The sequence below is a fragment of the Cebus imitator genome, unplaced genomic scaffold, assembly GCF_001604975.1.
Source record: "Cebus imitator isolate Cc_AM_T3 unplaced genomic scaffold, Cebus_imitator-1.0 Scaffold148, whole genome shotgun sequence".
In the NCBI taxonomy this organism is placed as follows: domain Eukaryota; kingdom Metazoa; phylum Chordata; class Mammalia; order Primates; family Cebidae; genus Cebus; species Cebus imitator.
Genome location: NW_016107463.1, coordinates 2,402,422 through 2,417,291, shown reverse-complemented (window position 1 = coordinate 2,417,291; position 14,870 = coordinate 2,402,422). Strand labels below are relative to the sequence as shown.

Below are 14,870 nucleotides of genomic sequence, written 5' to 3'. Positions count from 1 at the left end.
AAAAAAAATCCACCAAGTTAAGACATGAGAAGTGTGTCGCTTTCCTCAACTCTCACTGGGCTTGTACGGGGAGCAGGGTCTTGTTCCACTCCGCAAAACAAGGCCCAACAGCATCAGAAGGGTCCTGCCCAAAGTTACCACGTGCTGACAGCAGAGCCAGGGCTCCATGCCAGGGTCCTCTGTGCTGGGCACATCTAGTCATTCTGCAGATGAAACCATATGCACTGTGCCCATCCCATGGCTCTCTACAGGAAAAAAAAAAATCCTCACAGCCTAGATAATCCATAAGCACTACCTTCCTTTTCCCTAAACTCATGCTTTTCTATTCCAACAGAGCACACAATTCTCTTGACTTTGTGCCTGAAATGTCAGAAAACAAAGCCACAAAAGCCAGTGTTTGGAGGTCTTGGCATTCCTTCTTGGCCCAGAAAATGAGCCTGTAAAACTTCTCTCTTCATTTATAAACTTTTTTTTAAAGAGAAACGCAAAACCTGACTTTTCTTCTCACTTGAGCAAGGAAACATCCGGAAAGGTCAAATTTTGCTTTTAGAATCAAAGCAAACTTGACCCAAAGTCAGCTCTAGCATCTGATCCTTTAACCAGGTATGGAAGGATGGAATGGCTGGAAGATCTCCCACCTTTCCACATGGGAGGGTGCAGGGGTGCCTGAGGGGAGAGAATGTGGGCTCGTAATCACAGGAAGCCACTGAAGGAAAGTTAGCAGCAAGCCTACAAGTGGTGATGTCTAAGATCTTTCTCCTTGGTGTAGTTGGGGGACCAGCAGGGTTGGCATTCCCTAGGAGCTTTTTAGTGATGCAGAATCTCCAGACCCACTCCAGACCTACTGCATTAGAATCTTCATTTTAACAAAAGTCTCAGATAATTCCTTGCACATTCAAGTATGATAAGCATTAATCCGATGAACTTGATACCAAATAACCTTCCCTTCCTCCTCCATGGCCAAAGCAATGCAAAATCAAGAACTAAGCAAGGTCCTATCATGACAGTGACCAGCCCTGGTTATAACCCTGCTACAAACCACTCGGGCTAGGTAGGGACCCAAAGGAACAGCCTCTGACCAGAAAGTGGGCACTGTCAGCTGGGGCAACAGAAGACCAAAGGCCCGCACAAGCCTCCAGGCACCAGCCACAAATCCTCACAAATGCCTGCACATGTACAAATTCAGGATCTCACATTGCCTCTCCAAATCCAGGCTTTGTGACTTTTATTTGCCTGCCCAGTTGCCTAGGGTATTCACATTGATATGATTTTATCTGTCCAAAAACTGAAAGAGGAAGCATAGTGAGATCCACCTGACCAGAAAATGGCCTAAACCTCCTGTACCTGTTGGTTACAGTAATTGGTGACCTTGTTCTTCTGCGCTGTCATCTGTGCAGATTCATTCATTCTTTTAACAACCTCCGGGAAAGCCCTGAACCTTCCATGTCTTCCCCTTTACCCCAACATCTACCACACACATCATGCTACTGAGCCAGAGCCAGGCCCTGCCAAGAAGGGAAGGGAACGGTTAACTCCCTCTCAGCATTTCTAAGACAGCAGGATAAGAAGGTGAAGTTTCTGTAGGATCCTTCACAAAACTGCAACACTTGCAGCAGGAAAGGTTGAAACATGGCAAAAAAAAGAGCAGGGTAGGTGTCACAAGGAGCAGAAACATTTTTGTGTCCTGATACTGACTTCAGTGAAAGCCTAGTTTCTTTTATCAACATGCTGGAAGGTAAACAAGGACACACAGGAAGAAGCATGCAGCCCTTCTTTCTAGCTACAAATATCTGAAAAGAGCTGATATGCGAACTGATGAAACTGGCAACTGACCAGCGCTGACTTCCCACGGAGCATCCCATTAGAGTTAATTATGGACTGGGAACTTTTGAGTTGTATGGTTTGTTTCCTCCCGAATAAAGCCAAAACTTTTCATCCTTCTTAAGTTTTTCTGGATCCCTGTTTATTTCTTTTTTCTTTTTTTTTCTTTTTTTTTTTGAGACGGAGTTTCGCTCTTGTTACCTAGGCTGGAGTGCAAAGGCACGATCTCGGCTCACCGCAACCTCCGCCTCCTAGGTTCAGGCAATTTTCCTGCCTCTGCCTCCTGAGTAGCTGGGATTACAGGCATGCGCCACCATGCCCAGCTAATTTTTTGTATTTTTAGTAGAGACGGGGTTTCATCATGTTGACCAGGATGGTCTCGATCTCTTGACCTGGTGATCCACCCGCCTCGGCCTCCCAAAGTGCTGGGATTACAGGCGTGAGCCACCGCGCCCGGCCCATCCCTGTTTATTTCTAATACCCATTTCAATTTTGCGATGTACTTCTTCAGATTTTGTGACTTCCGTGACCATTTTACAAAGTCACTGCTTCCTTGCAGAGTTAATAGCTAGTCGTTTTTTATAACTTAGATAACCGCTAAGACAAGAGAATCATTTCAATCATGTATACCCTAGGTAAGTATTATACAGGCTAATTTCTGAGGCAATTCTGGCCTGGCCAGACCTCAGATACCCACCTCACCCCATACTCCAGTATAAGCGAAGCTGCTCATCAATAACTTCTGTGCTGAGGGGCAGGGCCATGCTTTGTACTGGTTGCCATCCACCTCCCAGGGAAGCCAACCTTTAGAGTGGATGGTGACCTGACATGTACCCTATGTCTTATGGTTGGCAAAAAAGAAATAAGTTGGGTCAACTTATCTTACCCATTCCTCACTGAGAAATCCTTCACTGGCAAACAAATGCTACAGCAGGGGCAAAAGCTAAACAGTACATAAAGAAAAGTTACAAAAAGAGGCCACAAGCCAGTTCCAATAGAGCAGGTCAGTGAGGAGGGAAGAACAGAGGACCCACAAACAGAAGCAGACACACTGGAAAAGAGAGGCCATGAAACCCCCAAGATAGTGTCAAATGCAAGCTTGGTGTCACTGCTTTTGGTGTATGTTAATTCCACTTCCTTCCTTACAATCAAATCCACTTTACCTAAGTAGATCTGGGTTCCCTGCAACCAAATAAACCACTCTAAAACAAGCCCCCCCTGCCCCCCAAAAAAGTTTTTGTTTTTTTTGTTTTTTTTTTACTTTTTCTAGTACCTTCAAAGTAAGAAATAATTTTCATGCAAAATAAAAGTATGTCACGATCACATGGCTAAGCCAGAAGACAGTTTTTAATTTTTGGAATGTAATAGATAACAGCAATTTAAAACCTACTAGAAGTTGGAAAAAAAAATCTTTTTTCTTCACTGTGTTTTCAACCAAGTACTGATTACCACTGCTGCATTATAACAATGATCCACAGAAGAATACTATGTCTGGGACCTGAGGTTTCTGTCAAAGACATCAGACTGAAACATATAGACCTAAAGATAATTGATTCAGAAGGAACTTGTAGATTTTGTAGGAAAAGTGTGTAATAGTAGAAAAATAAAGGAATTACTTTTTAATAAACAAATCAGACCATATTTGAGACTATCCTGAGGAAATTATACCAGAGTCCTTATAAGAACTAAATTCCATCACTAGATAGGACCACTGGGAGTTGCTTCTTTAATTTAATAAATCAAATGTGCTATAACAAGGAGCAGTACCTGCCCATTTGGGAAGTACTCTAAAGGGTATAAAACTCAGGGTTAAACCAAGGTACCCATTTAGAAATGACATGCATTTGAGTATCTCGTTAGGGTATCTATTAGGATGCCCTATTCAAATGTTCAATAAAAATGAATCAATAGTGGGATCTGGAAATCAAAATAAACTCACAAATATACCACACAAATTGAAGTGGGCAAAACCACCAGCAGCCTAATTAGAAACAAATTAAGACAGAAGATGCCTGAATGTAAGCTGTTCTGTTTACTACTAGGAAAGCAACCAAGTCACAGGCAAAAGAAACCAACCCTTTCCCAGGACAGGTTTCCCTTGCCATAGCAGCACCCAAGCATTGGACAAAAGACATGCCACCAGTCCACAATATCATGTTCGGCAAAATGAGTGGGCAAGGTTAAAGGGTTTCCCAGACCACTCTCTAACTCTAGGAATCAGATTAAACTTACTTGGAGAAAGGTGTCTCCTAAAATTTGTGTTATGAATTTTTTTTTTGAAAAATGCCTATAATTTAACTGACCTATTGAAAAATGGCATTAATTTCACTCCAAGAATCATATAGTTTTCCCAAAACTATCAGAGAAAGCACCTCCAATAATATTTATCCAGATATATTTACTAAAACTGCCCCCAGCATCTGAAGAGACAAAGGGGCAACCCAAGTGGAATCTTTCTTACCATTTCGAGACACGTCTAGTTCCACCAGCTGCATGAAGTTTGCTATTTCTGGAGGGAGCCGCTGAATCTCATTATCACTAAGTCCAAGCTTTCGTAATTTGACTAGCTGGAAAAATTGCTGAAAGACAAAAGAGTTTCACAAGGATTTCACATATATTTGTATCATAAATTTTTGGGCTACTATGAAATGTAAAACAATATCTTTTTAAAACTAATGAAGATTGTACCAACATCAATTTCCTAACTTTGATTGCTGTACTGTAGTTGTGAAGATGTTACCATTGGAAAGAACTAGGTGTAAGGTACCTCTATCAATCTACAATTATTTCAAAATAAAAAGTTTTTAAAAATTAATGAACAACTTAATGAGAAAAGCAGTCACTACCTTAAGCTATCCGGTAGACAGAAATATCGACTTATGAAAATTGACATTAAATCTGCAATGTCAGACATGTAAAAATGTCTTTTAAAAATATTTTTAAAATATTTAAAAATTTAAAAATATTTTTAAAAGACATTTTAAAATAAATTATTATACATCAAAAAGTATAATAAATATCCCACAAATGTGTACAGGCAAAAAGTATATTTTTGATCAATGTAAAAAAGTCTTTACTGGATACTTCCATCAACCATGGCAAACTGAGCATATGCTCTTTCTCCATACTTTTTAAAAATTGTTTTATAGAATTTATATGCAGATGAACATAAATGTAATGTGAAATAAGTCCATGAAAACAAAGAAAGCAAACTAGATACACAACAAAATCCTTTAAGCTAGAAAATAGAGGGATGAATGGTAACTAATAAGCAAATTGAAACAGCTGAAATTTAAGCCTGTGGGGGTGAGTAGCCAATAAGAAACTAGGTCTAGGTACCTCTTAGGAAAGGAGAACTGATTGAAAATTTATATAAAGAAGAGTTAAATTGCCATATTCTCTTTTCTACCCTGCAGAGCCAGGCAGGAGCCTGGAAATTTCCCCTCTATAGAAGAGTTAAGTCCAAACACAGCTAAGCACAGCTGAAGGCAGGGGTAATATAACCCTGCTAAAAACAGAGGACTGAGTCAAAGCCTGGTCAGTGAGATCCCACTCTCTCTTCTCCCCACAGCCTAGCTCTTGGGCATTAGCACTGACTTGCAGACACTGATCCTCCAATAGAGAAGCTTTAGATTATAAGCCTCAACAACACATGGAGCTTCCCAACAGGCCCTTCACCTCATCTCCAGCACCGCAAGCAAGAAAAAGAATGTGTGTACACACACGCACACACACAAACACATACCCCACATCTCAGAGGAAACAAATATGATGCAGGAAGCAGCAAAAAAACTTCAACCAAAAAATAATATCCTCAGAGAAATCACAGAAGATGAAGCAGCACAATGTCATAAAAAGCATAATTCGAGTAGCCAGAAATATGATTTCAGAAAGTGAAAAATATTGTAGCATTGATAAAAGAATCCCATAAAAGCGGTAAAAAATAAAGTCAGTAGAGCCCTCAAAGGTGAAATAAAAAGATGAAAAGATGGGAAAATGGGAGAAAAAAGAGAGGAAAACTAAGGGACCAGCTCACGAGTTACTACAAAATAATTTGTAGTTCAAGAGAGAAATACAGGGAACTGCAGGACATGCCTTTTCTGGTTTGAGAGGGCCCACCATGCAACCAACAAAATGAATGAAAAAAAGTTCATTCAAGTATTCAAATAACACTATAAAATGTTAGAACTCCAGAAATTAGATTCTAAAAGCTTCCAGAGCCAGGGAAATAAAGGAAAAAGTTCATAACAAATAATTGGGTATCAGAATGGCACTGGACTCAAAAGCAACCTTGAAAGTAAGAGGGCAATGAAGCGATGCCTTCAAAATTCCAAACAATCATAATTCCCAACCTAAAATTACATACCCAGCCAAACTATCAATTAAGTATGATTATAGAATAAACACATTTCAGTCATACATGGTCTCAAAGTTTAGCTTCCTTGCACCTTTTTCAGGAATCCATCAAAATATGTAAGTAAACTTAAAAGAAAAACAACCTGAGATCCAGAAACAGAGAATCAATAAACAGAGAAAGGCAAAGGAAATTCCCAGGATAAAATCATTATGGGAATTCCAAGATGTTGCTTGAAAATCAGGCCCCAAGAGCAACCCATCTACGCTGGAGCAAAATATGGCAGCTCCCAGAGGGAAGTTTTGAAAAAATAAATAAAAACACACCCTAGGAATTATCTGATAGGTTTGGAAGTATCAAAGGAGATTTACAAGTCTTTCAGAACATTTGGTGATAAATTGGAAATAAGCATAGAGAAAACAAAGAAGCAAAAGGAAAGAAGGTAATTAATTCCAGGGAAAATATAAAGTCAAAAATATATAATCACAATATAAAATTTGATTAGGAACAATACTTACAGTCATAACATTATAATATCTGTATCTGTAAAACCAAAATTTATGTTATGTCAATATTGAGAGGCTGGGAAAGAAGCTGTAAGAAGTAAAGCCTCATGTTCCATAAAAATAAATCCATAAATAACTCAAAGAAGAAAAAAAATCAAGCTGTAAAAGTACACCATTTAGCAATATGGAGGCAAATATTCGTAGAAATGGCCAAAAGCCAGAAACTGGAATAGGGAAGGAGGCAAGAGGCTGCTGTTATTCATTGTCACACTAAACAGCTTATTAGATTTTTAAAACTATTTGCATACATTACTCTGCTAAAAATAGAAATTGAATTTACAAACAAAGAAGTCTCTACTGAGGTTACAGGATGCTCCAAATGTTAATTTTGTAGGACGCTAACATTTAATAGACTTCATCTTTCTTTTTTTTTGTTGGTAAAACAAAAGACTGTATATTTATATAATCATACAATTGCCTTTTGGAAAGCAATTGGGCAATACGTAAAAGAAAAAAACTTTTCAAGTCCACTGAAATACTTCTGGGCATCTGTCCTCATAACTGAAAATAATACACAAATACATATTTACACTATTATGGGTAAAAATAAAAAGACAGAAAACATACATTTCAAATAAGAAAAACGATTGCATATTATTAAACAATTCAATATTATGCAACAATAAAATAAATATTATAAAGACCATAGAACTTGAAAAAGATTTACCATGCAAATATAACTAAAAAAGAAAACAAAATTGCAGACACACTACATTAAAAAAGAATGGGCACATGTGGACTGACAGGAAGAGAACAAGGAAGAAAAAAGCAGTGATGTTAGGTGGCAAAGATAATGCATGAATTATTTTACTTTTTAATTAAAAAACCTGATTATTTAAAAAAATAAAATGAACTATAAATCTCAGCAAATGAATGCTACCAATTAGCTATACAAGATAATGAGGAAAGTGCTCAACAAAAGGACTAATCCTTTGGATTTCTTTACTCATGCAGTTGAGATTTAATTTCTTAAGGAAAGATATTGAAGTGCCTTTATACTGGCTATACTAAAGCATCAGCCAGCACAAAAGCCATTCAATAGAGTCACATATTTGAATAATTGAGCTTATGCCAATTGTTCAGAGTCTGACAGTTTCATAATACATCAATGTGTTTACTCAAGCATGAAAAGCTCACTTTGTTTTCCAGGAAAGGCATAATACCAAAACTACAAAACCTATCACCATTTCCATACATCCTGGGACCATTCAGAAACAAGACAAGAAATGAAGTCAATAAGGTACTTAGATGTACAGTGAATAATAAGTTCACTTTACGTCTGTGGAAATGATAACCTACAAATCCTCACATCCAACAGAAGTCATAACAACACAGAAATTTAAGGTTTGGTTCTGCATGTTAACAGCATCCTCCACTACAGCCTGTCACAAATACTACTTTATTCAACTTGGGAAGTACATGCCAGATGTAAAAACAACCCCATCTGACATGATCCCAAATGAAACCAGTAATTCCTTAATCCTTCCCTCATTATCCTGATGTGATCTTAATATGGTATCCAAAGATCAACACAATGCCACGGAAACTGTATGAAATTCTCAAATATTCAACTTCCTCGGAGAGTCAGGAAAAATAACTCACGAAGCTATAAACCCTTCTGCCTTGTCTTTGAGATCAGCCAGAGCACATGAAAAACAATTCCTGTAGCTGTCTTGGCAGGACGCCTCAGCGCAGTGAAACCATGTGACAGAACACACAGACACCATTCTTCAACTCTACCATGTTTGATTATAGCTCACTGACCCACTTAGAGCACATTCTGTAAAATTATATGCAAAGGAGCCCAAATTGGCTTGGGTTGTTGTGCTACAACCATCTTCTTATAGCCACCATTGCTTTTAGTAGATACAGCCTTTAATTTGGCTAAACGAAATGTTCTCCCATTCTCCATATCTGACAAGATTCTAGTCCTTCTTTTCTGGTAGAGTGTTAGTACCTCCCTTCTGCTTTTTAGAAAGGGACAATAAAAATCTCAGTCCTAGAAGAGCTGTATCATCTTTAATTATCATATGGCCAAGGATCAGTCAATTGTTCCTCAGTTGCCCCAACTTCTCCTACATAATATAGAGAAAACATAAACCATTGTTACAGATTCACTTGGAGAATGCTAGTGTAAAGAATGCTACCAATTCCTGAAAAACTGTGGGACTTCTAAGTATAATGATACCAAATTTGTTCACAGATTTCCTTCCTGGAGACATTCTAATCCATCTCATAAATCTTGGCCCCTTTTCATCCTACATAACTCTCATCCCATCCCTACTCCTGTCCCCATCAATCTAGACTGCCTTTTTGGTCAACCACCTGTATGTGGTTGTATGGTAAATCAATGGTTCTAATCTCTAGGTAAGATGTACAATATACATCATTTGTACCATCTGGCATTGTTCTTTTCTGTGAGGCTTGCAAAAAGTGACTGTGACTTTATTACCCAGAAATTGTACTACTAGGTATAGATCTTTTAAAAAACATATATTTTGCCAGAATACAGATATAAAAATGTGCTTCAATTATTTATGATACCCCCAAACTGTAAAAATCCACACACCTATAGATAGTAGATTTGATAGAGGTATTATACATTATTACAATGAAATCCTACACAGCAATGAAGATGAAAGCTTACCATTAGTCACAATATGAATGAGTCTTACAGATAATGAATAAAGCCAGACATGAAAAATGCATACTATATTATTTCATTTATATGTTGAATAAATCACCTGAACTATTTTGTTTACAGATGCATACAGAGGCAATAAAACCTGTAAAGACAAGCAAAGAATGATTCCTATATAATCAGGTTAGTGGCTACCTCTAGATATGAGAGGGAGGATTATGATCAGGAAGCGCATGCAATGGAAGCAGAAAACACAATTCAATACAAGTTTTTAGAGTCATGGTAATGCTCAATTTCTAAACCTGAATGGCAGTGACAGATGTTCATCTTATAATTTGCTGTAAGCTGTACATTTATGCTTTAAGGACTTTTCTATATGTGTGTTTTATTTCACAACAAAAAAACTTTTTAAGTTGTAGACTACTTACTAATCAGGAAGGAAAATACCAATTAGCACCAAGAGCATCAAATTATTTAATTCATCAGAATTAATAATAATAAAAAGCAATGGCATTCGATCTAGAGGAGGAGGAAGGAGAAGTGACCATTACAACCAAAGCAACAATGATACTGATAATTATACAACTATCTACTGAGCGACACTCTTTGTTTGGCAGTGAACTAAAGACTTTACGTGGATTACATTTTTTAATCATTCCAAGGTTGCCACAGTGCTGATACCTATACCTACAAGTTAGCTTTTACTGCATAACAAACCATCCCAAATTGGGTGGCTCAAAACTACATGGATTTTTTCTTATTTCTCACATTTCCCTGAGTTAGTTAAGCAGTTCCCCTGCCACTCTCACCTGGACTCATGCGTCTACATTTGGCTAGGGTCAGAAGGGCTGGAAGATCCACGCCGGCCTCACTCTTATGTCTGGCAGTTAGTGCCAGCTGTGAGCAAGAGCTCCTCGGTGCTCCCCAAGGCCTCTGTCCTCCTCCCTTAAGCTACAGTGGCTTTCTTACATGAAGCTCTCAGAGCAGCATTCAAAAAGGGCAATGGCAGAAGTTGCAAGGACTCTTGGGGCCCGGGCTTGAAATCTGTACGATGTTGTTCTTTCTGCCATATTCCACAGGTCAAAGCAAGTCACAAAGTCAGCCCATATTTAAGGGAGTAGGGAAATCGTTTTCATTTATAGATGGAAGGAATGGCAAAAATCATATAAAAAGAGGCAGGGGGTAGATTAAATGAGATAGAAGCCTCAGATATGCCACAGAACACACATAAAAACTAGGTAGATTATGTACAGAATTCTGTGGTTGGTTACAGAGTCATGGCTTTTCTAAAGCCAATTAGAAGAGAAAATACACTGAATAAACTTTGGCTAAGATTCTTTATATATGAAAAAGATATAGACAAAAAGAAAAGGCCAAGAAATATTCACAGAATAGTGAAAGAACTAGTTTGGTTAAGGTAGAGAGTTCAAATAATCATACGTCACATCCGGAATTTGAGTTTGAAAGGGTTTTAGCAAACACTCATAAAGCAGACGTATTAAATAAGTGTGAATGAGACACTTTTTTTCAGTGTGTTTGGTAGAGGTGTGGAATAGAAATATCCCTGGGCGAATCAGTTAACTTCTCTGGTCCTCTTGTTTTCCTATGTAAAAAATAAGCATTAAATGATAAAGGGCTCTTTGTAGCTCTAAAAATTATAGAATTGCATTTCAAAATGCCTTCCATGTACCAAAAGAAAAATGAAAATCCTATTAGCACACAATATAACATTAAGCATGAAGTTAAAATGCATAAAATTACAGAAAGTAGATTAGCAGTTGCCTAGGAAATGAAAAATGATTGCTAATGGATAGGAGGTTTCTTTTCCGTGACGAAAATATTCTAAAATTGATTGTGGTAATGGTTGCACAACTGTGACTACATTAAAAACCAGTGAATTGTGCACTTTGGGTGAATTGTATGGTATGTGAAATTACATCTTAATGAAGATGTCAAAAAATGCACAGAATTGGTAGACATTATCGAAGAAGAAATTCCTATTAGTAAGAAAAGACTGGGCTGGGAATACACAGATACTTTTATTTAACTGAATCCCTATAACCAAGTGAGGTAGAGTTTTTTTTTATCTCCAGCTAACAGATAAGGAAACTGAAGTCCAGCAATTTTATTGGCGTCCCTGACACTGCACACCAGTTAATAATATTCTTTAAGAAAAATTCCCAAACAGAGCCTTGCTGGAGAATCACAGAGTACAAATCCTCAGGTAACCACCTGATAAACAAAAAACACTGGTGTGAAACTACCTTCTAATCAGCTAACCAAAACTATGTCATGCTGGGGGTGGAGGCGGGAGGGTAAGCTGGGAAAGAAATAACTACCAAAATTACCAATGCTGTCAGATTTCATCTTGATTGACAAGTTGCAAGTGGAAGAAAAGAGCATACTAATGAAATCTACATATGAGAGCGCATAAGTGGGGTTGCTGCCAATTCAATCCAGCCAAAGAGAGCAGACATGCAAGAAATCTAGGCAGATAAGAATGAATCAGCTTCTAGAGGATCAGGGGCACAGAGACATAACAAACATTCAGAATAAAGCCTTGGGCAAGGGAAGGCTGAAAGAAACAGGGAAGCAGAAGACAAAATTTGATACAGGTTTATAATATGATACAGCAAAAGGGCATACAAAGAAAAAAGCTTCAACTAAGTCTAGTTTCTGAAGGCAAAGGGGGAGGTATCATGGAGCACCAGGACAGTCCTGGTGAAACTCAAAAAGATGACACTGTTCAACTGGGAATTAGAATTTTAATAATGCTGAACAATTTTCAGAGACACAGAATGGAATTCAAGAGAATCACAAATACTTAAGAATTTGAAATATTGATTCACAAAATAGTTTATATTCATATACTAACAAATATATGATTATTCATTAGTGATAGACAATAAATATGAAATAAGACAAAGGGTTTAATCTCTGAATAAAACTAACCATTTCTTCTATAATCTGAAACAGGAAGATAAAATTTTCCCTGCCCATCTATTTGCCCAAAAGACAAATACATGAAATAGATCACAGGGGGAAAAAAGCCTCTTCAGATCTCAAAATAATTTTTAAGAGGTTCATGTTTCAGAGGCACAAGTACACTTTTCCTGATGCAACAAAGAATGCTGACTCCCTTCCTTCCATGGCCCTAAAAAGCTGCAGGTGAACCAAATTTCAGAGAAGCAAATTAGTTTCCATTGAGTGTTAGCATGTGTGTGCTTAAGCATTTATAATAAAGATACTTCCATTTATTTCGTTCAAAACATTTGTTCAAAATATTTCTCCTTCTAATTTTTCTGGCCTCCCCTAATAATTTTATCCTCTCATTTGCTGGTATATTTCTGAGGTGCTTTCACACATTATTAAGCCGTCACCATTAATGATCCCAAACAAAGATATAAATGCCCCAAGCTTGCCCCCATAATTAAAATAGCTCAAGGGTGAATCACTTTGAAAATCAGGAAACCAGGCATGTTTTCTGTATTGTGCTATGATCAGAAGGGTGGACCCAGACTGGTAGTGGCAACTGCAATCACTTGGAGAAAAGAAGCTTTTACTAAAAGCAAGATGAATCAGGACAGTATTACTTTACTGGTAACTGGACTGAAGGGGTGAGCTTTGATCTGGGAGAACCAGACTGATGGTACAGATGGAGAACCGGTGAGAGCTGGACTAAGCAGGGTTGCCACCGCAGAGAGAAAGATCAACTATGACGAGAGAAAAAAGATACCGAACTGAAACTAACAATAGGGGAATGATTAAACACAGAATGGTAAATACATATAATGGACTATTATATGGACATTAAAAATCATGCTTCCAGAGAATATTTAATAATATAATAAATACGTTCTAGGGTTAAGAGAAAAAATGTAAAATTATATATATGGGCAGTATAAATCCTATTTTATTTAAAAATGTAATCAAAATTTTAGGGGAAAAACTGTTACTAAAAGATAAATCTGCTGAGAAAAAAGAACTTAAGCCAGATGACTAAGATCATTCAACTTCTTGATATTGATGTTTTGTACCACAGAAAATCAAAGATTCTACTTATGTAGAAAGGGCTGTTTTTCCTGCACATTTTAACCAAATGTATCATCAAATAAAACTTGAAAAGTTGGGGTATAATCTGTTTACATACAGAAAAAAGAAGTTCTTTCAATAAGCAGTCAAACAGATATCCAAAAAAGTTTATTAAAGTGTTTTTATATTTTGATGTAGGATTTTCAATCAGGTTGCATTTTTCACACGTTGTACTCAGGAAAGCATTATATGACTCAAATGGAATAAAATTTTGTTTAGTGGGCATTGTGCCATGGATTCAATACAATTTAATCCAAGCTAACAGCAACAACAAGCACTACATACATACTGTGCCTACTACATACAAGGTTTGAAAACGGAACAGATTACAAATAAGAAGTAGTCCTTATTGCAAAAGGACATCCAGGAAATAACGCAGGACAGGTGGATCAATAATTAAAATAGAAGGTAGAAAATGAAAATCGTAATGAGGTACAAACTGCCATAAAAATGTAACAAATGGCCTTTGTCATCACAAATTATATCTGTTACGCTTCTTCCGAGGAAAAAATAAAAGTCAATTAGGCTATTTTATGGGCAGTTACATCATACCAATAGGATCAAAGATTTCTGTGAGGCATCAAATAAGAATGGATTGTTCAGAGGAACTGTGTTAGGAAGATTCTTTCTGAATTTTCTCAGCAAATATGCCAACATTAAAATCAGGACTCTGAGTACCTTCTGATGTGACAGGCCTAGCAAAGAAAAAACTTACATGGTCAACACTGACAAGTCCTGATCATGGATGATAGAATACTTTAGGATTACCTAAGCAATATGTTGATAGCACCCCTAGCCAAGGTTTGATGTTTCTGGACAGCAAGCAGGAAATGCAAGTGTCAGACACTGATACAGTACTTCAAAAATTAATCTGAGTTGACAGATTACAATCACTCTAGAATGGCCCACAGGCTGGGTGCAGTGGTGGCTCATGCCTGTAATCCTGGCACTTTAGGAGGCTGATGGGGTGGACCACAAGGTCAGGAGTTTGAGACCAGCCTGGTCAATATGGTGAAACCCCGTCTGTGCTGAAAATACAAAAAAAAGCCGGGTGTGGTAGCAGACTCATGTAGTCCCAGCTACTTGGGAGGCTGAGGTAGGAGAATCACTTGAACCTGGGAGGTGAAGGGTACAGCGAGCCAAGATCGCGCCACTGCATTCCAGCCTGGGTGACAAAGCAACACTGTCTCTCTCAAAAAAAAAAAAAAAAAAAAAAAACACTCCTCCAAAAAAAAAAAAAAAAAAAAAAAGAATGGCCCATAATTTTCTAAGGCAACATTTAATGGCACTTTGAGTGCATAAAAATTGTGAGTAATAGGAAAGAAAAGGACTTTATCTCTTATTGTGAGTAATGCTGAAGATGACCTAACTGTTCTAAACCATTATCAGGAGATCT

The 14,870-nt window shown here is 37.5% G+C and overlaps 1 protein-coding gene across 2 annotated transcripts in view; it reads right to left on the bottom strand.

Annotated features, from left to right (window-relative positions):
- LRRC1 (leucine rich repeat containing 1) overlaps window positions 1-14,870 on the bottom strand; it is a 133,742-nt gene that overhangs the window by 78,798 nt on the left and 40,074 nt on the right. For both annotated transcript variants that reach the window (XM_017542895.2, XM_017542896.2), the window contains exon 2: window positions 4,283-4,400. In XM_017542895.2, the coding sequence (XP_017398384.1) occupies window positions 4,283-4,400 (118 nt within the window). The remainder of the gene's footprint in view (window positions 1-4,282; window positions 4,401-14,870) is intronic.